The sequence below is a fragment of the Myotis myotis genome, unplaced genomic scaffold (genome assembly GCF_014108235.1).
Source record: "Myotis myotis isolate mMyoMyo1 unplaced genomic scaffold, mMyoMyo1.p scaffold_m19_p_1, whole genome shotgun sequence".
Taxonomy (NCBI): Eukaryota; Metazoa; Chordata; class Mammalia; order Chiroptera; family Vespertilionidae; genus Myotis; species Myotis myotis.
In genome coordinates, this window is record NW_023416313.1 from 118,527 (window position 1) to 139,415 (window position 20,889).

A 20,889-nucleotide genomic window follows, 5' to 3' on the forward strand; every position below is an offset into this window, starting at 1 on the left:
CGGGCAGGTCGGTCTCCAACACCCGGGCTGCCCAGGCCCCTCCTCTGCAGCTGGGGGTCCCCTTACCGCAGCACCACACACTTCCGATGGTTCCACAACTGAGCCAGGAAGAAAGGCAGTCACCCCCAAACTGGGAAGCAAGGACACAGGTGAGAGGGGTGCTAATTATCTGGCAGAAATTAAGGACTTTTAACTCCTGATGTGAGCTCCCAGCATCTGTTCCTGACACTGGGTGACACGACCCCCTGGGAAACGCCCTTCAGCTGGATACAGGCCAGTTGTTACAATGCCAGTTCTGATGGCACCAGGTGCTCCCCCAGGGATGGGGGTGGGGTGGGTGGACACGCCCCACACATCCAGGCCTTGGAGGGAGGGGCATTTCCATTTCCATCTCAGGGGCCACAGGCACCTGGTGACGGACCTGTGACTGGAGGAACTCAGCACCATCTCACAGGAGCCTCACTTAACCAAAACCAGGGCTTTGAGGTGCTGGTGTGCTGCTCCCCATGCACACGAACTCGTTTTTTTTTTTTAAATATATTTTATTGATTTTTTACAGAGAGGAAGGGAGAGAGATAGAGAGTTAGAAACATCGATGAGAGAGAAACATCAATCAGCTGCCTCCTGCACATCTCCTACTGGGGATGTGCCCGCAACCCAGATACATGCCCTTAACCGGAATCGAACCTGGGACCTTTCAGTCCGCAAGCCGACGCTCTATCCACTGAGCCAAACCGGTTTCGGCAACGAACTCGTTTTATAATGAAACTAGTGGCCCAGTGCATGGGGGGAGGGGTGTCCCTCAGGCCGGTCTGCACCCTCTCCAATCTGGGACCCCTCAGGGGATGTCCAATTGCCGGTTTAGGCCCAATCCCACCTAAACCAGCAATTGGACATCCCTCTCGCAATCTGGGACCACTGGCTCCTAACTGCTCACCTGCCTGCCTGCCTGATCGCCCCTAACCACTCTGCCTGACAGCCTGCTCGCCCCCAACTGCCCCCCCCTGCAGGTCTGATCACCCTCAACTGCCTCCCTGATTACCCCCAACTGTCCCCCCTGCTGGCCTGATCACCCCCAACTGCTCCCCGCGCCAGCCTGCTTGCCCACAACTGCCCCTTCCTGCCTGCCTGCTCGCCCCTAACCGCCTCTGCCATGGCTTTGTCCGGAAGGTCTTCTAGTCTAATTAGCATATTACCTTTTTATTCGTATAGATGGGCAAGAAAGAGCAGAGCCTGGCTCTCCCCTCCGTATGAGCTCCAGTCCCATCCTGTCCTCAGACCACACCCCCTCCCTGGTGTCCCGGAGGAGCTGGAGGGCATCAGCCCCACCCCCACCTTGCACGACAAGCCCCCACCCTGTGTTCAGGGCCTGGGCCTGGGCCAGCTCAGAGGGCTGCCGGTCCAGCTGTGCCTCCATTACAAACGGCACCCTTTGGTGCTCCCACCGGGATGCCCCAGGGAACAGGTGAGAGTTCCTGTGCTCCCCACACATACACATCTGTGGTGGATGGTAATTTTTTCTTTTCTTTTTTGCCATCTTCTGGTGCCATTTAATTTTCAAGTTGTTTTGATTCTTGATGTAAAATGCTCTCCCTCCCTTATGCCCATATTCCTTTCTCCTTGAGCCCCTAATGTTGTTTCCTTTCATTTTCCCTGGAGAGAGATACACCTCTTCAAAGCTCAGAGAACCCAGGCTGGGCCAGAGCAGAAAGCAAGGACAGAGGATGGGCTGTGGCTTAGAGGCCTGAACAGAGCTCGCAGGCTGGTTTGGGTGCTTCCTGGGCTGTGCAAGACCACACTCGGCCTCAAGCAGCCACAAGGGCCGTGTGTGGTCTGAGTGGCAGCTCTCCGACTGCAGGATGAAGGTGGCGGCTTCTAATCTACACTGTGCCACCAACAGACCATGAACTGCCAGAGCGAGAAGGGCCTCTAAGAGCTCACCCAGACCAAATCCAACCTCCCAGAGCTGAGGACTTGCCAGGTACCCAGTCAGTGACGTCATTCTGAGGCAGAGCAGTGACGCTTGTGACTGGCTGTCCCTTGACGGACCATCCAGGTGTGTCTGGGCCCCAGGACGGCCGACCTGGCACTTCCTGGGAGCCGAGTGCACCTGCTATCACTTCCCAGCCAGGTCTGACTGAAGCCAGAGCCAATCGCGGTGACAAGGGATCCTGCCATGCCAGGGATTAGGGAGCAATGGCCAAGCTCCTGGGGCTCCAGAGGGCCGAGACGGCCGAGTTAATGCTAGGCTGGGCAGGGTGGGGGCCTGAGGTGGCAAAGTTGGGGGGGGGGGGGGGAGCCAGCAACCTAAATGGCTTCACACAAAGCACCGTCTCAGTTCCAGAGGTGCCTTGGCCTTCAACTGCCTGGCCCAGCAGGCTCTCCGGTGCCCTCGCCGGACGGTCACCACAGCACTATCCTCCTGCTTTTTCTACGCTCCCAGCACCCTTCCCGGCCTCCTTCCCTTGTGCCTTGGGTTCCTTTTACTCGCTTCCAACTGGTGTTTCCTCCCCTCCCCCCAGCTTTGATTCCACCCCTTCCACACCCCTTTGATCTAACTCCCCACCAAATCTTCGGGCTCCCCCACCCCCAGATGCCTTTGGTATTTCCGCAGTCGGTCGCAGGCATCTCAGATAAAGTGGATCCAGTCCTGAGGCTCCCGGACCCCCGTTTCCAGTCCCCCCGCCCCCAGGTGCCCAGTGCTCAGGCCCACATAGAGCATAGTCAGGGCGCCTGTCCCAGGACGGGTGGCCTCCCTGGCAGCGCTGTGGTGGGTGATGCTGCTTCTGAAACCCCTCCCACCCCGCACACTGAGGACTCAGGAGAGCCAGCGCTCACACACAGAAAGCTTTATTCATGTCCTGCGGGAGGGGAGCTCACTTCAGGATGCTGTCTTCACGGGCTGCAAGGTCGGAAGGAAAACGTGCGTTACTGCCTGTCCAAGCAACTTAAAAGGGGCGCTGCGGCTTTTGGGGTTCAACACTCCACACCCCGCTCCCGTGGAGCCTGACGGGGCTCGGCTTAACCTCCCGCCCGTGGCCTCCTCCCTGCACGTCAGAGGGAGACTGTGCGTCCGGTCCTGCGGCCATGCCCCTGGACCACCCCCTGGGCCCCTCTCCTCCATGCAGGTCGCTAGGAGCTGATGTCCGTCCCAGAAAGTCTGGGTGGAGGGCAAGTCTGTCCGACTCAGGCCCCCATACCTTCCGCCAGTTCTCTCTCGATCCGCTTCAGCTCATCCTGCCTCTTCTTCTCCTCGGCGGCCACTCTCCTCTCCTCCTCCGCCCGGGGCTTCAGGTAACCTGTCGGGGCAGCGGGAAGGGCACTGCCCATGAGCTCCTCCCTGGAACGCCCTGCAAGCAGCTAACCCGCGCAGCCTCCCTTCCGGGGTGCTAGGAACCCCTGGACCTGCCGTTCCTTCTCCTTTACCTCCATGTCGGGCAAGGCCTGCAGGTTGCCCCTCAACAGGGAGCCCCGCCCAGAGAGGGCGACAGGGCCCCACTGCCCAGCGCCTGGACTCGGACCGCAGCTCGCGCCCACCCAGCTGTCAACCACCACCGGTTTCCAGGCCCTCAGTGTTCTCAGAACCCCTCCGCCAGGTTCCCCGGCCCCCGGGTTTCCAGGCCCCCCGGATTCCCAGACCCCCAGCCGCCGGTTTCCAGAACCCCCAGGATTCCAAGCCCCCGGTTTCCAGGCCCCCCGGATCCCCAGACCCCCAGCCGCCGGTTTCCAGGACCCCCAGGATTCCAAGCCCCCGGTTTCCAGGCCCCCCAGGTTCCCAGGCCACCGGGGTGGGGGGGCGACGCCGGGTTCACGGGGCGCCATGGCGGGAACGGCGGGCAGCGCCGTCACTCACTGTGGCGCTTGGCTCCGTAGGTCACGCCGAGGAACAGGGCGGAGTAGCGGCAGAGCTGCGGGGAGAGGGCGGTCAGAGGCGGCGGGAGGACCGGGTGGGGGGGGGGGGGTGAGGGGGGGACCGGGGCGCACCACGGGGTTGGGGGCGCGGGGGGAGGCGGACGAGGTCGCACCGCGGGGCCCACGCACAGCCGAGCGGCGGGAGGCGGCCGCGAACCCCAGTTCACCTTGATGAGCGGAGAGACCTGCACCGGCGGCACCATCTTGTCCGTGACCCTCGCACCGGAAACACAATGTGGGCGGACGAAGACGTCAGCAGGCCCCGGAAAGCCAAGAAGTCGCAAAAGTGCCCCGGGGCGAGCGCATGCGCCGTCGGCGACAGTGAGCGCGGCGCCCCCCAGCGGCCGGAGGGCTGACGTGTGACGTCACCGTGCGCGCACGAGGTCCGGGGCGCGCGGGGCTGCGCGTGCGCAATGGCCGGGTGAGCGGGTGGCGACTGTGCGGAACCCGGTGCGTGAGCCGCCCCGCAGCCCCGGCACTCGGGCCCCGCGAGCGCACGTGGAGGCCCGCCGCGTGGGTCCAGCATGAAGTCTAAGTCGGGCTCCCCAGGTGCGGCCCGCGCCGAGGACGCCCCGGTCCGGACTGAGTGGGACCTGGCAGCCCCGGGCAGGTGGCCGAGCCCCGCACTGTGGCCTCGGGGCCCTTCCTGCGTCCGCGCCGCGCGGGCGCCTCCCCACCATCCCACCGCCCCCGGGCCAGGCTCCCGGGAGGGGTCCCCCTGCAGGACCCGCTCCCTGTGTCTCCCGCTCCTGCCCTCGGGAACTGTAGTCCGAGGTCCACCTGCACCGGAAGCCACGGTCACCCCCGCGGGGTCCCGCTGCGCCCCCTGCGCCCCTCGGAGCCGCCCTGTTAACCAGCTCTGTGAGCAGCGCCCCTGAGAACACCGCCAGGCAGACCCGGGTGTGCAAGCGGCCCCGCAGGTGCTGGCGCATGGTTCCCATGGCAACTGGCTGGGGCCCGCCCCGGGTGACCCCCGCCCCCCCACGCGCCTTTGGGAGAAGCTCCCTGAGAGCCAGGCTTGGGGCCCAGGAGGTCGGCTCCGCTGGCTGCAGGGGAAGGGACGGGAGCCCGCGCCTTACTCCTCGCCAAGCCCGGGCTTTGGAAGAGACCTGGGCTGCACCTGAAAGAAGGGAATGGAAGGGAATGCGGGGCACGAGGCTCGGACAGGAGTAAATCTAATCAGCACATGGGGATGGGGCGGGGGAGACCCCTTCCAGGGCCCCGCACTCCCTCAACCGCCTTCTCCGCAGGCCTGGCCCGGTTCGGTGTCCCGGCTGGAAAGTCGCTGGGCTTTTCCGGGCTGGGGAGGCTGGAGGCGGGTCCTACAGGCCCTCTCCCGGGTGCAGGCCTCCACCCTCAGGGTCCCGGAGGGAGGGAGGCATAAGGCTCGCGGACCCCACAGGATACAGGATAAACTCCCTGTGCCCACAGGCCGTGCCCGCCCAGTGCCCACGCTCAAGCACATGCGTTCTTGCCCTGGAGCCGTTGGGCGGTGACCTCAGGTGACAATGTCCTCACCCTTCCCTGACTAAAATAAACCAGGCTCCTCAGCAACTCCTGCTTCCAGAGTCAAAAATAAGTGTGGGGCGAAGGTGGGGCAGAGGGCGGGTGGGGCCACACACCAGAGGGCACACAGGCACCCCCAGGGCAGACCCCTGGAGCCTGTACACCTGCCTTGGCCAGGGCCTTTCCTGGGGTGGGGGGTGGGGGTCCACCTGGCTCAAGACACCAGGATGGCCTGCTGCGTCCCTGCACCTGTCAGGGCCAGCTGTCCCTGCCGGATCCCAAAACTCTCCCGGGAACCAGGCTGCAGGCTATCTTTAGTGCCGTGCTCAGACCCTGGCTGGCCCAGGAGCACCCTCGGGGGCTCTGCTGGCCCACTGCCTCCCTGCTGGGCCTGTGAGCACAGAATTCACATGCCTCCCCCTGGGTGTGGCCCTCCCCACTCCTGCAGCCAGCTGGGGACGGTGGAGCCCCTGTTTGAGGTGCAGCCCAGGCCCACGTCTCCCACATCCTCTGGAGTTCTCTGGGGAGCGCCCCTGAGAGCCCCCCAATCCTTGCAGGTGGGTCACGCCTCCCCTGGCTCCTCAGGGTGCCTGTGGTCCCAGCTTCGCTCCGTGTGCCCTGCTACAGCTGCAATGGAGGCAAGGGTTCAGAGAGGTGCCCCCAGGAACACCCACTCAGCTACTGTGGCTGCACAGACTCCCCACAATGCCCTCATCCCTGCACACCCGGGCTGCAACTGCTGACCCCGCTGGGCACCAGGACATCAGCCTCTGACTGGGTGCTAACGGGCACCCATGGGCCCTGGCATGTGGGAAGACCAGGCTAAGTGCTGGCCCAGCCTGCCCGCCCAGCCTGCCCACCCGGCCCCCATCTCCTCTGTGAACCCAAGGTGGGGACAGCAGTGGCGGCCCCAACGCCAGGGTTAGAGACCTGCGACCTGTCTGCCTCTAAGGCAAGGAAGTGAGGGCACACAAACTATTTGTGGGGATGCTTGGTGACTGGCCACTGGGTTCATGTGCAAATCTGGAAAAAGCACCCTTTTTTCTGGCTCCTGCAGTGTCTCCCCCCCCCCCCAGGCCCTCCACCCACAGGCAGGCAGCCTGCAGTGTCTCCCCCCCCCCCCCCAGGCCCTCCACCCACAGGCAGGCAGCCGGGAGGTGCACAGGATAGTGGGGCTCCTGGGGAGGGGTTGGCAGGAGTGGCCTGGGAGGCTGGGGCCCTGCTGGGCGAGGCAGGATGGGGGCATCCGAGTCACTGCTGACTGTCAAGCTCACTCGACAGTTGTCCGGTCCCTGGGGGACCCCAAGCCTGTCCTTGTAGGGAGTGACAGGCAGAGTGCAAGCTGTCCTGGGGGAGTGGGCAGGAGCTTAAGACAGACGGCCCGACAGGGAGGGCACAGACCATCGCACCCGCGGACCTGGCATGGTGAGTGTGCACAGGCAGGCAGCTGGGCGGGGGTGCCCGTGTGAGGGTGTGCACACCAGGTGAGTGTGTGCACAGGTATTGGCGGCTGGGGATGGGGGGATCTGTGCCCTGTGGCTGCCCAGTAACAGTCTGGGGCTGGAAGACGGGGTCTTGGCCGTCGCCGTAGCGGGGTACCCAGAACAAACCCATCTACTGCTGGCCACCTGCAGAGTCCACTGGCTCCTTGGACCCCCAGCCGGCTCCTGGCTGGACTGCAGACGGAGCAGGGCCAAGTTCAAGGTGAGCCTTCTCAGGCTCCCATGCTCGCCAGTACCTGAAGCTGCCCAGCCTGCGGACCCAGCCTGGGGCCACCATGGTCCGGTCCGCCCCTCCTCTGCATTAAGTCCCCAAAGGCCTGGCCCGGGGCCTCAGCCTGTGTTCTCCTTCAGGCCAGCAGGAAGACCAAGAAGAAGGAGGGGGGGGCCCTCCGGGCGCAGAGGGCGTCCTCCAACGTCTTCTCCAACTTTGAGCAGACGCAGATCCAGGAGTTCAAGGAGGTGAGGCTCTGCTTGTGTAGGAGAGTCCCCCCCACACCCCCCAGCTCCTGCCCGGGGGCCCCTAAGGGTCCTGAGCAGGTGGCCAGGAGACCCCGTGGGGGCCTTGCCCAGGGCAGTCAGAGTGGGTGCTGGGCCTCACTGGGCGGCCTCCTTCCAGGCCTTCACACTGATGGATCAGAACCGAGACGGCTTCATCGACAAGGAGGACCTGAAGGACACCTACGCCTCCCTGGGTGGGTGCCGGCAGAGCTCCGCCCTCGCCCCAGCCCCCCCTCCCCACCCCTCAGCCTTCCCATCTGGTCTGACACCCACAGGCTGCGAGGAGGGGGGCCAGGCTGGGGAGAAATTCCCCTCTGGAGTGCAAGAGCTGGCAGGGGTGTCGCAGGGCACGGGGAGGCGGACAGCCGAGAGGGGAGGGGGCCTGGGACTAGGTCCAGGGAGGGACACCACTGCCCAGGACAGAGTGAGAGCCAGAGGCAGGTCCTGCCCCTGTAGTGCAGCCTGGCATCTTGCTCCCCGCTCTCCCCATTTGGGGACACACTTTTCCCAGCCTGAGGTGTCCTGCCCTCAGCTCTGGGTCTACCTGCAGGGGTTCCCACACACCTGCCTTCCCCCTGCGTCCCCTCATGCCCAGGTGAGCAGGTCACAGGCCTTCCTGGCTCCATGGGGCCTCCTCCCTCCTCAGCAGCCCACCTTCCCGGGTTCAGGGTTTGGGGGTCTAACATGCAGAACCTGCACCCACCAACCTGGGCCAGGGGTCCCCCCTTTGCTGGCCTCCACCCCCACTTTGTCCTGGGGTCACCTGAGGACCAGGGAGGTGGGCAGCCCACAGGCGCCTGCCAGTGGGTACAGTGTATGCATCGGCAAGGACGGGGATGCCCACCCGTGACCTCGTGTTTGCACAGGCAAGACCAATGTCAAGGACGAGGAGCTGGACGCCATGCTGCAGGAGGCCTCGGGGCCCATCAACTTCACCACCTTCCTGAACATGTTCGGGGAGAAGCTGACCGGTGAGCCTCGGCTGTCGGCCGGTGCGGCAGTTTCTTCCGAAGTCCAGGCGTTACACATGAGATCAGATCTCTGGCAACGGCCTAGGACCTACATGTGTGGCCCCCACATCTTCCCTCTCCACTCCCCCCCCCGCCCCCCCCCCCCCCCCCCCCGCTCCCAGCTGGGAGCTCCACCCTCAGCCCCAGCCCTGCCACCTGCCGACCACTGGTGGCCCCTGTCCCCTCACTGAGTGCTACCCAGGCTCTGGGCCTAGGCGGGCTGTGAGGGCCAGGGAGCAGCCCCCAGGGCAGGAGCTGCGGTGCCCCAGGCTGTCGGGAGCCGGGCGTGGGGCTGAGGGCAGAGTGGGGGGCCGGGGTGGAGCCGGACCGGAGTCTCTGTGGCAGGTACGGATGCCGAGGAGACCATCCTGAATGCCTTCAAGATGCTGGACCCCGAGGGCAAAGGCAGCATCAACAAGGACTAGTGAGTGTGGCCGCAAGGCCTGGGGGCACCACGCCCAGCCCCCTCCCCCCACCCCACCCCCCACCAGCTTCTCCGAGTTCGAGTCCTCAGAGGCAACCGAGGGTAACCCAGTCCTGCCCACACCCCAGCGCTGGGCCTGGGGCTCCTGGGCCAAGCACTGGGAACAGGCCGGTCTGGGTGCCTGGCATTTGCCTCCCATGGCCCCGTCTCTGCCCCCATCACAGCCCCCTCACTGTTCAGCTATCCGGCGCTGACCTTTTTTTTTTTATATATATATATTTTTATTGATTTCAGAGAGGAAGGGAAAGGGAGGGAAACATCAACGATGAGAGGGAATCGTTGATGGGCTGCCTCCTGCACGGGGATCAAGCTCGAAACCCCAGCATGTGCCCTTGACCGGAATTGAACCCGGGACCCTTCCGTCCGTAGGCTGACGCTCTATCAGTGAGCCACACGGGCCAGGGCTGACTCTTTCTTCAGAGCAGCCTAACCCGGTGCCTCCCTCCTTGTCCTCAGCATCAGGAGGCTGCTCATGTCCCAGGCTGACAAGATGACTACGGAGGAGGTCTGGCCCTGGGCCCCACCCCTCCTCCCCCACGGCCTGGGGGACCCCAGGGCTTGGCTGGGGGCGGGCCCTGGCCCTGAGAGGCTGGAGGGTTGGTGTGGGTGGGACACCCAGAGGCTGAGCCCCAGCCCCCCTCATCCCCACAAGCACAGAAACAAGCCCAGAGTAGGTTGAGGTGGGGGCCTGTCACCCTCGGGCTGCACCCCTTGGGACCCACTTGCTCTGCCCTCCTGCAGGGCCTGACACCCACCACCCGGCCCGCAGGTCGACCAGATGTTGCAATTTGCAAAGATCGACGCTGCAGGCAACCTGGACTACAAGGCGCTGAGCTATGTGCTCACCCATGGGGAGGAGAAGGAGGAGTGAGGGGTGCCCCCACCCCACCCCCACTGGGTGGGGCCAGTTCAATAAACCCGAACCCACCAACCTGCCTGCAAGTGTCTGTGGGGAGGGGACGTGTCCACCTGGGGTCGGAGGGCCTGGGTGGCATCGGCCTGTGGGACCCTCCATCTGTTCTGCCCCCAGAATAGCCTGGACCACCCGTCAGCACCCAGGCCACCACTACCCATCAGCACCCAGACCCCTGTTGGCACCCAACCACCCCCGTCAACACCCAGGCCACCCCAGTCAACATGAGGCTGGGTGTCTGGTCACTCGGTAATGGAGGCTGAGAGAGGCTCTGGGATAGGCTCCTTCAAGGAAGGCCCTCCCCACCCCTGTGCACTCCAGTCTCTGACCTCTGGGGCCCTCAGGACCCACAACCTGTCCAGCTCCCCATAAGCCATGTCCCCATACGCTGCCCCTGCACTGTGCCCACTGCAGTCCTCGTGCCCCTGTAGGACCTGCCCGGGCTCAGCGGTGGCTGCCCCAGCTGCCTCTCCCGGCTCCTTCACTCCCCAGACTGCCTCTCAGTCCCTGCATGTCCAAGCAGGCTCTAGGAATGAGCCGCCCCTGCAGCGTCCTTGCTGGGGCCCTGGGGGTGCCCCAACAGGGCTGGGGGCAGGGCCTGCTGGAGAGGTGCATGGTCCGCGGCCGGGCTCCCGAAGTCCTGGAGGGAGGGGCTCGAGCGGGCCTCGGCCTGCAGGCGCCGGTAGGGGGTGTGGAAGAGGAGTACCAGGCAGCAGCTCAGGAGGGTGCACAGGCCGGCCATCGTCAACATGGACACTGGGGGGACACAGCAGCCGGCCTGAGGCCTGGCCATGGAGCCAGCAGAGCCCAGCTGACCCCACTGACCACGACCACAGTGACCAGGGGCAGATCCCGTCCCAGCCTTCCTGCCCCAAGAGTAGGTCACAGATGCTGTCGCTGGCACAGTCGAGGGGCCCGGTGAAACACCCCACCTCTCTGTGCCATCTGCACTCTGTCTTTCTGTCTGTCTGCCTCTGTGTCTGTCTCTCCTCTCTCTCTCATCTCTTTTTCTTTTCCTGACCTCATTTTAATCCTCACCTGAGGATACGTTCCCATTGATTTTTAGAGTGGAAGAGAGGGAAAGACAGAGAGGAACATCGATGTGAGAGAAACATTGATCAGTTGCCTCCTGCACGCACCCTGGCCAGGGCCTGGGCCGGGGAGGAGACTGTGCCCTTGCCCGGAATTGAACCTGGTGCCCTTCGGTCCGCAGGCCGATGCTCTATCCACTGAACCACACTGACTAGGGCTTCCTGATCTCATGTTAGAACGACTCACGCAGGGTATAGAGGTTGGGCTTTGTAAGGGCCTCAGGGCTGCTCCCACCATGCTGAGCTGGGTTCTGCCTGTTGCCCTCTGACCCCACCCTGCCCCTGCCCAGTGGTGCCCAGCAGCCACCCACCATGGACAGTAAAAGGGCCCATGGAGGGAGGTTCCCAGGGCTGGTGCAGGTGGAGGCCCAGGCCCTGCCCTCTTCGCCTGCGTCTGGGGCTCCCTGGGCGGGGACACTCACCCTTCCAGTCCAGGGGGTCCTGGCCGCCTTGGCAGGTGGAGAAGGACGGGTCCGAGCGGCGCACAGTCAGAGCGGTCAGCAGCACCATGATGAGCACGCCCTCGGCCTGCCTGGACAGCCAGGAGGCCCTCAGCCCTGCCCGACACGGCTCCCTGCCCCCACCCTGCTCCCCCCACAGTGCCAGGCGCCCCAGTCAGTGTGGCCCCAGCCCAGGCCTGCACCCAGCAGGCACATACTCACCCCACCACGAAGACCAGGCCCGCGGCCGCGCCCTCGCCCACGGGGAAGGAGCACTCCACGGCTAGCTCCATGGCGACAGGCGCCACCGAGAAGCCAAAGAGCCCGAGCAGGGAGCAGACGGCGGCCAGCGCGACAGTCTGTCCCCGCAGCTGGGACACCTGGGCAGCAAGCACAAGGGAGACGCCGTCAGACACACCCCAGCCCTGGACGCCGGCCTGGCAGGCCCCACTCGGGCTCCAGCTGGCTGAGTGGGGCTGGGAGGCTGTGCCCAGCGGGCAGGGCTTAGATGCCTGTCTGGTTGGGCTGCCAGCTGCCCACGCCCAGAGCACCCATTCTCCCCGTGGGGCGGTCTCGGCTGCGGGGACACTCACCAGGGCAAAGGCCACACAGACCAAAGAGGTCAGACAGAAGCCAATCTTGACGGCTTCCGTGAAGCGCTTGGTCCGGTCCACATACAGGCCGAGAGCCAGAGCCCCCAGGATCCCAAACACGATGAAGAGAGCCCCGCAGAGGCCTGCGAACTCCTGGAGGAGAGGCCGGGCACCGTCACCAGGCACCCTCAGGACAGGCGCCTCCCCGGGGAGGCCCCCGGCACCACCCCAACCCCACAGTCCCCCCTTCCATGGCCCCATGGCCCCAGCCCACTGCCGGTGACCGTGTTTGGCACCTGACCCCTCCCTCACAGCACCTCAGCGGTGCCCACACAGGAGGTCACCTGCCCAGATGTGGAAACCCAGGGCTTGGGGAGGTCACTCCACGGCCACACGCGGGAGCCGCCGAGGCAGACAGCCTTCGGGGTGACAGGCTCCCAGAACCCCGTCCTGGCGTGGGCCCCAACCCCGGGCAGGGCGGACACTCACGTTGGAGTAGCCGTTCGCGCAGAGGACCTGCTCCAGGAGGGCCGAGAAGCTGGAGAAGATGCCGACGCCGCCCCCGAAGCACACGGCCAGGACGACGTAGGCCTTGTTCCTCACGAGCTGAGGGCAGGGCCGCTCAGTCGGGAGCCCAGCAGGACAGGCAGGGGCTCCCACGGGCCCGGCCCACCCTCCCCGCCCCGCCTCTCCCTGCCCCAGCCCCTCCCCAGCCCCAGAGCCCACAAAACCAACCAGCTTCAGCCCGTCCAGGAACTTCTCCGAGTTGGAGTGGGCAGCCCCCGCGGAGGGCGGGGTCGGGGGCACGCTCTCCCAGAGGCAGGCGGTGGCCAGCAGGCAGGCGAGGCCGGCAGGGATGATGTAGATGCCCAGCTGGGGAGGGGAGTGAAAGCAGCACATGTGTGTGCAGGTACACGCAGGTCCCGCAGACACATGCACTGCACAAGCCCCTTGGGCGTGCCGCTCGGGCTCCACGCCACCTCACCCACCTCCCTGGGCGACGTGGACAAGGGTGAGCCCGGGCTGGGGGGCCTGCCCGTCCGGCTGCCCCCGCACCCGCAGCTTTGGCAGTGCTGCTCCGAGTGCACTGCCCCGTGTGGCTACCAGGTGGGGCAGGTGCACACTCTCAAAGACGTGTGGACACACTTGTGCCCATGAGAGCTGACCACTCATGCGCGCACATATCGCACATCACACATAAACACAAACATGTGCACGTGTGTACCACAGAAACACACATCACACACAAGTGCGTACCGCACAAACACATGTGTGCACCACACAGACACACATGTGTGCACACATCACGCACAAACATGTGCACCACAAACATACATGTGCGCGCACACCAAATATGCATGTGTACCACATAAATGTACGTGTGTGCACCACACAAACACACGTGTGCACCACACAAACATATACACGCTACACAAATATACATGCATGTGCGTGCGCACCACACGGCCATGCACGTGCATGCACACCACGCACATACACACGTGTGTGGGTGCACCCCGTGAACCCCCTCACCATTATGGGGATGTCATCCTCCTTCTTCACCAGGGCAGGAGACAACACGTTGGCCAGGAGGATGCCCAGGGGGTTTGCTGGATGGACAGACAGAGACACACGTCAGGTCAGCCGTGGCCTGGCCTGGTCCCCAGCCCCCAGGGGGAGCCCTCCGTCTCCAAGACCTGGGAGCGCAGAGGGGCCAGGATCCGTTCACTGAGCCAGAGGAGACGTCGGCCTCACCCCTCAACTCACCCATGGTGCCGACCATGTTGGCCGTGGCCCGCTGGTGCTCAGGAAACCACAAGGCAGCCAGCTTGGCCGGAGAGAAGATGACCAGGGTCTGGGCCAGGGCACACAGGCTCTGGCCACCCATGAGGAGGGCAAATGGGGTCTGGATCCAAAACAACATGCAGGGCAGGGTACGGAGCACGCTCCCGGCGAAATTCAGCCACGCACACAGGATGGTCTGCAGGGGGCGGTCAGGAGCTCTGCCTGGGGACTCTGGTCTGGGAGGGGCAATGGCCTCCCAGCCCTCGGGGCCCCGCCCCAACCCACAGAGCCCTGGTATGGGTCTAACTCACTGCCCAGCGGAGCCCCACTGAGTCCAGAATCCAGATGGCCACCAGGCCGGACGGGATGGCCACCACCAGGTAGACCAGAGAGAGCCAGTTGACCTGCTCGGTGGACAGGAGGAAGTGTTGGGCGATGGTGTCTGCCACGGGCGCGAAGCTGAGCCACAGCTGCAGGGCACAGGCTGGCGTCAGCCCAGGGGCGGGCACCATAGGCACCACGGCCCCCGCCTTCCTGGGCTGGCTGGCCAGCCTGAGTAAGTGTCCAGCAGTCCCGTGACGGCCAGGGCCTCCTCCTGGTCACCCGAGGTAAGGCTGCCAGGTAGAGGGTCAGACAGCGCGCCTGGACTGGACAGCGCTATCCTTGCAGGCATGTCCTACGGGCAGAAGGGGGCCCACAGCCTGGCCAGAGCCTGCAGGATGACCGGCCCTGCAGGACTAACCCTCCCAGGAAAGGCCGGAGCGCTGTCAGGGGGAGGTTCTCTGTGTGGCAGGCAGGCGCCGGGCGTGGCTGGACCACGGAAGCTGGAAGAGGCGCTGGGATGGCGGAGCCAGCGGCCTTGGCCCCCGGTGCAGGGACAGGCTGGGAAGGGGAGCACGTTGGGGGCGACCCTTGGTGTCCAGGTGGATGGGGAAGGAGGCAGGGTGGGAAGAGCTGTGAACGGCCCAGGGGAAGAGACGGTGGTGGGGTTCTGGGCTGGAGGGAAGACAGCCCAGAAGGCACCTTCGCCCGAAGGCATGCTGCGTCCCAGAAACACCTGGATGTGGGGGCCCTGCCCAAGGCCAGCCCCACCTCCCCCACAGGAGATGGGGTGTTTGGGAGGGAGAGCCTCAAGCAGGAGACACTCCCGCTGTAGGCACTCATTCTCACTGGGACGCCACTCAGCAGCCCTCCAGCAAACAGAGTGAGGGGTTGGGCGGTGGCGGGGCAGGGGGACTTCCTGGAGCAGGTGACCAGCCACCTGGCCCCTGAGGGGGGAGGGGCCAGGGTGTCACAAACCCAAGCTCACAGTCCTCCAGCCAAGTGGACCCAGGAGCTGGCCCCAGGGTCAGAGCCACAGGCAGGGACCCAACTTCCTGACTGAGATTTCTGACCACAAACCCTCACATGTCTGAGGTTCTGTAACAACTGCCTGTTCTTCCTCTTTTTAAAAATATTTTTATTGATTTCAGAGAGGCAGGAAGAGCGAGAGATAGAAACATCAATGATATGAGAGAATCATTGATGGGCTGCCTCCTGCACACCCCACACTGGGGATTGAGCCTGCAGCCCCGGGCATGTGCCCTGACCGTGACCTCCTGGTTCAGAGGCCAACACTCAACCACTGAGCCACGCCAGCCGGGCCATTTCTTCCTCTTTTAAAGGACAGACCAGGGGACGGATCCCCAGGTTCAGAGAGTCCCAGGCAGGCGTGGTTGCCTCCTGCCCGCCTGAGCAGCGGAGACCACATGGCGTGCTCTCCAGCCCACCCCTCGCTGGCCTCACCCTCTTCTCCCTCCTCCCTACAGCTTGTGGCCACAGAGCAGAGGGGGTCCCGCTGCCAACGGTGGCTTCGGCTTTGAGTTACAGGATCACACGGAGGGCCCAGGCTGCCCAGACCGGGCCTGCGGGTCTGTGGGAGGCCAAGGAGGCGCACCCCAGCTCCTCAGGCACGCCCGCCTGGGAGGTGAGATGCGTGGGGGCCGGGGCAGCCCTGTGGGCAGTCCGGCAGCCAGCCTGCGCGCAGGTGGCCACGGAGGGTCAGGTGTGGGCTCGGAACAGGCCTCCCCTGGATGCGCCCCTGGGGCAGGTGGCTGCTGGGAGCTGAAGGCAGACTGCCTCCTCGAGGGAACTTAGAGTGGGGCCTCGTCCGCCATCGGGTTATCAGCTTTACGTCCCAGCTGGAGAGCAGGGCGGACGCTGGTCCCGAACAATCACCATCCTGCAGTGACGCCGGGGACACCCCAGGCGCCTGGCCCCATCCTTGGCTCCGGACCTCACTGATCTGCCCTCTGACCCTGTGAGTGTGGGTTCCCACGGGCACGCGTGTCACTGCACGCCGTTATTGACCTTGGTGTCTGTCTGGTCCTCTGGGTATTGGGCGAGCGGGGAGAGCGGGAGGGTGGGCGTTCTCTCTCCAGGCCCCACCCTCTGCATTGGTGCCTGGTCAGGGACATGGGGGAGTGAGAACAGTTCACTGGCCGAGCTGCCTGTGAGCCGAGGGGGGCTGGGGAAAGGGGCACAGGCCTCTGGGGAGAGCAACTGGGCGCTCAGGGGTGAGTCTGGGAGGAGCAGCTTGGGGCCTGGGCCCCAGGAAGGGGCTGAGTGCCAGGCCTGGGAACAAGTCTAGGACCGGGGATGAGGTCACTGGACCCCGGCCGGGAGGTGTGTGGGGGGGGGGGGGGGCAGGTAAGGAAGGCCCTTGGGGGCCCAAGAACGGAACCAGAGACCCAGGAGGGCGCCAGGGCACTGGCGGCGGAGGAAGGGGGAGGGCGAGGGAGACCAGACTCCTACCCGCCCGCCTCAGGGATCCCTTGAGACCATAGCGCCCAGAACCCTACACGGCACAGCCAGGAGAAGGCCCCCGCCCCCAGCACCGAGCAGGGAGCACCGAGCACCGCGGGGAGGGACTTCGCGCTGGGTCCCCGCCCCCCGGGCCCCCCCAAACCCCCTCGCTCCCCGCCCCCCCTACCGTGGCGTTGGAGCAGCTGAGCAGACTGACCACCAGCAGGAACACCCACCGGCGCGCGTAGGCTCGGTAGCCCCGCAGCGCGCCCAGGGCCGGCGGCGTCGGGGGGCCCGGCGCGTCCCCCTCCAGCCCCGCCATCGCCGGGGTCAGCAGCGGCCGGGGCGGGACCGCCCTGGGAGGAGGGGCCGGGAGCGCGGGGCGGGGGCCCGGTCAGTCCGCCGAGGGCAGGGCCGGGGCCGGGGCCGTGGGGACGCCGACTCCGCTGGGCGTCCGGTCGGCGACGAACACTGGGCCCCGTCCCGCCTCTGTGGCCCCGCGGCGGACACGCCCACGTGGGTGGGTGGGGAGAGGGCGCCGAGGTCCCTGCGTTTCCTGAGCCGGGTGTGGAAAGGCCTCTGGCCGCCTCAACCCCGGCGGACAGACGGACAGACGGACGCCCCGCAGGCCCGGGAGCAGCCGCCCGCCTGCGCCTGCGGGACGGGGCTGGAGCCCATTCCACCCCTGCCCGGCGCTGCGGGGGCCCGGGCGGGCGGGGCAGGAAGGCCGTCCTGCTGCCCGGGAAAGGGCGGAAAGGGCGGAAAGGGCGGCGCTGAGCCCTGCCGGCCGCCCCCGCAGGGCCGTTGTCTGCAGTTCAGCCGGGAGACAGCTGGGCCGCGGAGGCCGTGGTTTGTTTGTCCGAGAGGCCTGCGGGCTGGAAGGCAGGGGAGGGGTGTCCCTGGTCTGGGCGCAGGCTCCCCACGGCCCCAGGGGACTTCCTGAGCCCCCCCCCCCCCCCCGGCTGCCGTGCCTGGACCTGTGTTCACTGAGGCTGCGGGCTCACCCCCGGGACCCCCTTGCTCAGATGCTGGGCGCCCTCCCAGGCCGGGCCCTTTGTGGAGCTCACGGCTCAGCAAGGCCCCAGGACAGAAGGCAAGAGCCAGTCCCTGGCCGGACGTGGAGACCGAAGTTAGACCCAGGCCGCGTCCGCTTACTTCGCAGAAAACTGCCCCTGTGGCAAAGTTAGCAAAACGCCCCGGGGACTTCAATGCTAAAAACTGCACAACAAAAGCCTAAAGGAGGGAGGCATACCCTGCACTTGGACCCGGAGCTCCCACCTCAAGGCGTCAGTTCTCCCAGTGGACCTGAAGGTCTAACGCAATTCCTGACGAGAGGTGTTTGCAGGCACAGATGGGAGGAAACATTTGCAAACCACACGCCAGCAAAGCACCGAAGCCTGGAAGCGATAAAGAGGCCTCAGAACTCAACGTAAAGCCCTGGCTGGCTTGGCTCCGTGGATGGTGTGGGCCTGCAGGTGAAGGGTGGAAGGCTCAATCCGGTCAGGGCACCGCCCAGGTTGGGACTTGATGGGGGGGGGGGGGGGGCGGCGCGTTCAGGAGGCAGCCCATCAATGATTCTCTCTCATCATGGATGTTTCTATCTCTCTCTCTATCTCCCTTCCTCTCTGAAATCAATAAAAATATATTTTTTAGCCGAAACCGGTTTGGCTCAGTGGATAGAGCATCGGTCTGTGGACTGAGGGGTCCTGGGTTCGGTTCCGGTCAAGGGCATGTACCTGGGTTGTGGGCATATCCCCAGTGGGAGATGTGCAGGATGCAGCTGATCGATGTTTCTCTCTCATCCATGTTTCTAACTATCTCTCTCCCTTCCTCTCTGTAAAAAATCAATAAAATATAAAAAATATATATATTTTTTAAAAAAAGAGGGGGTAGAAAGAGGCCCCACAGGCCCCCCAGGCAGCATCCCTGTGTCCGGGGCCGGTCCCCAGCCCCCAAGCTCTCTTTCATCATTAATGTTTCTCTTCTGCTCCCTTCCTCTCTGAAATCAATATAAAAAATATATATTTAAAAAAAACCTCAACAGTAAAAACAACAAGAGTCCAATTAGAAAATGGGCAGAAGACATGAAGAGACATGTCCCTGAAGAGGACATGCAGATGGCACTAGTGAGGCCTGGCCGACATCATTCGCCTTTAGGAAAATGCAAATTAAAGCCATGATAAGAATCCACGATAAGACAGCACACGCCCTTCAGATTGGCTCGAATAAAAACAGTGACATCAAGTGGCAAGGTCATGGGTGACTGGGTCACTCACGTGTTGTGATAGGATTGTAAAACGTGCCCAGCCTGACTGGTACGCTCAGTGGTTGAGCATTGACCTATGAACCAGGAGGTCACGGTTCGATTCCCGGTCAGGGCACATGCCAGGTTGTGGGTTCAATCCCCTGTGTGGGTGTGCAGGAGGAGGATTCTCTCTCATCATTGGTGTTTCTATATCTCCCTCTCCCTGCCTCTCTGAAATCAATAAAAATATATTCTGAAAGATTTTAAAAGATTGTAAAATGTTACAGCCACTGCGCAAAATAAAACCTGTAAAACTCACAGAGTGTGGAAAGGACATTCATTTGGAGACAATAACCTTTTCTACTTTTAGTGAAACTGTTTTTATTTAAATCCTGGAGGAGTGGCTTCCACGTAAGCGCCTAAGTTGTTCACATTTCGCATCCTGGTCGAACGCCACTCACAGAGGCCTCACCTGAGCCCAGGTCCGCGTGCACACCTGTGGTCCAGCACATCCTGAGGTCCGTTAGTGGTTTTCACATGGGAAACACCTACATCTTGCTTTTCCAATTACATCTCATGGCCTGTTTAAAATAAACTCAGCACGCACCATGAGGACTGAGTCGGCTTCCGTTTCTTTACCTCCTTTTCACTGAACCAAATGTAGGCTCCCACCAGCACCCGAAACAGCACCAGCTGAGGCTTCTCGGGCGCGCGTGTCTTCTTCCCTAAACAGCGTGTGCCTGAGAGTAAGCCTGGGAGCCTCCCTCCCCAGCCTGGTGCGAAGGCTACCCCTCCTTCGCTGAGGGCAGTGTCGGAACAGCAATCTCACCTTACGGCCAGGTGGTCCGCCCAGACCTGTTCATTGCTTACCATCGGCTCTTGTCCGGGGAATGTCAGCTATGTGGGGGCAGGCCCAGGTGTGTCCACACCTGAACCTGGAGCGCCCGTGGCTGCGGCTGGGAATAGCAGTGTAGGGGCGGATGACCTTTCTGTTTGCACCCCTCCCTGTCCCCTTTGCCCCCCGCTGGCCTGCCTGGCAGGTTCTTCACGGGTGACCCACCCCCCTCCCCCACCCACATCCCGGGCCTAACCTTCCAGACCTGATTCCAGAGGCACCCGCCCTCCAGGAGTGCAGGCCTTCACTCCTGCCTGCTCGAGCCACCTGCCTCCAGGTCACGGCTGCCAGAAGCCCACACTCACACCACCCATGGCGGGGAGCTGCGTGGGCGGGCGGAATCTGGATTCTCAGGCTCCTCGAAGAGGACACGTGACTCCCTCCTTCTCTGAACAGAAGGCCAGTCCAGACGTGTCCACGGGAAACAGTGTAGGGGGCTGTCTGAAGGGGGGCTCACTGTGGCCTGCGCTCCCTGCCAGAGGGAAGCCTTTGGGGTTGCCCCTCTCCTCTCTCTGCCTCCAGTGGCGGGGGAGGGGGAGGAGAAGGGGGCAGCACAGGGGCTCACATACACCCCAAGGTGTGGCAACAAGTACCTGGGACCCAGGTTGCGGGCCCCTCCCATCGAGGACTCTGTGCTCCCATCTGTCTCTGCTGCTCAGACCCACCGAGCCTGTGAATGCAGAAAAAGCTGGTTTTCTTGCTTTTGTGTGCGCACAAGTGTGTGTGCGTGTGCGTGTGCGTCCATGTGCGCTTGCGTGCGCGCGTGCGTGCGTGCGCGTGTGTGTGTGTGTGGGGGGTGAGATGAGCATGGTCTGAGGACTACCTGGAGTCCATGTCTGTGAGAGAGAGTGAGGAAGGGGGGAGAGAGGGTACCGGACATGTGGGGGTCCTGATGGTCCCCTGTTTTTGCCGGGAGCCGGTCCATCCTTGCTGTTTCAAAGGACCTGGCATATATGGCATACTGTTCTTAATATGTTTGCACACCTTCTTGGCACTATGTGTTTTAACCAAGGTCTCCTCTCTGAGAAAGGTTGTTTCCCCAGGTAGGGATTTTCCCCTGAAGTTAGGGAGGGAATAAAACCTCTTAACTAAGTGCCAGGTGGGTAATTAATCACTTTAACTATGAACAATCACCCTTAAGCTACATAATCTTTACTCCCTGGAATGGAGATAAGAAACGCCCTAACCTTTGTAATAGAGATTGATAGGATTGAATCAACTGGTATAAATA

At 63.6% G+C, this 20,889-nt stretch overlaps 3 protein-coding genes across 5 annotated transcripts; 1 reads left to right on the top strand and 2 right to left on the bottom strand.

Moving 5' to 3' along the window:
• Positions 1-2,834: 2,834 nt before the first annotated feature.
• On the bottom strand, positions 2,835-4,227 carry ATP5ME (ATP synthase membrane subunit e). Its single transcript, XM_036326161.1, has 4 exons — positions 4,080-4,227; positions 3,854-3,908; positions 3,201-3,299; positions 2,835-2,902 (listed from the first exon to the last, which is right to left on the bottom strand). The coding sequence occupies exons 1-4, from the start codon at positions 4,113-4,115 to the stop codon at positions 2,877-2,879; spliced, it is 216 nt and encodes a 71-aa protein (XP_036182054.1). The 5' UTR covers positions 4,116-4,227; the 3' UTR covers positions 2,835-2,876.
• A 1,550-nt stretch (positions 4,228-5,777) lies between these two features.
• MYL5 (myosin light chain 5) lies at positions 5,778-9,783 on the top strand. The gene is made up of 7 exons (XM_036326175.1): positions 5,778-5,975; positions 7,272-7,379; positions 7,537-7,612; positions 8,285-8,389; positions 8,774-8,852; positions 9,369-9,417; positions 9,682-9,783. The coding sequence occupies exons 1-7, from the start codon at positions 5,829-5,831 to the stop codon at positions 9,781-9,783; spliced, it is 666 nt and encodes a 221-aa protein (XP_036182068.1). The 5' UTR covers positions 5,778-5,828.
• Positions 9,194-17,279, bottom strand: SLC49A3 (solute carrier family 49 member 3). Of its 3 annotated transcripts, none has more exons than XM_036326145.1 (10): positions 16,706-17,279; positions 14,046-14,138; positions 13,717-13,930; positions 13,483-13,559; positions 12,685-12,822; positions 12,439-12,555; positions 11,950-12,102; positions 11,579-11,736; positions 11,339-11,448; positions 9,194-10,581 (listed from the first exon to the last, which is right to left on the bottom strand). In XM_036326145.1, exons 1-10 carry the CDS (start codon positions 16,838-16,840, stop codon positions 10,352-10,354), a joined length of 1,425 nt encoding a protein of 474 aa, XP_036182038.1. In that variant the 5' UTR covers positions 16,841-17,279; the 3' UTR covers positions 9,194-10,351. The 3 variants fall into 3 exon arrangements, 2 of the variants coding, with proteins under 2 accessions (XP_036182038.1, XP_036182028.1); XM_036326135.1 differs by having other exon boundaries at positions 14,046-14,204; positions 16,706-17,277; XR_004970543.1 differs by having other exon boundaries at positions 10,444-10,581; positions 11,339-11,444; positions 14,046-14,204; positions 16,706-17,278.
• Between the last annotated feature and the right edge of the window lie 3,610 nt (positions 17,280-20,889).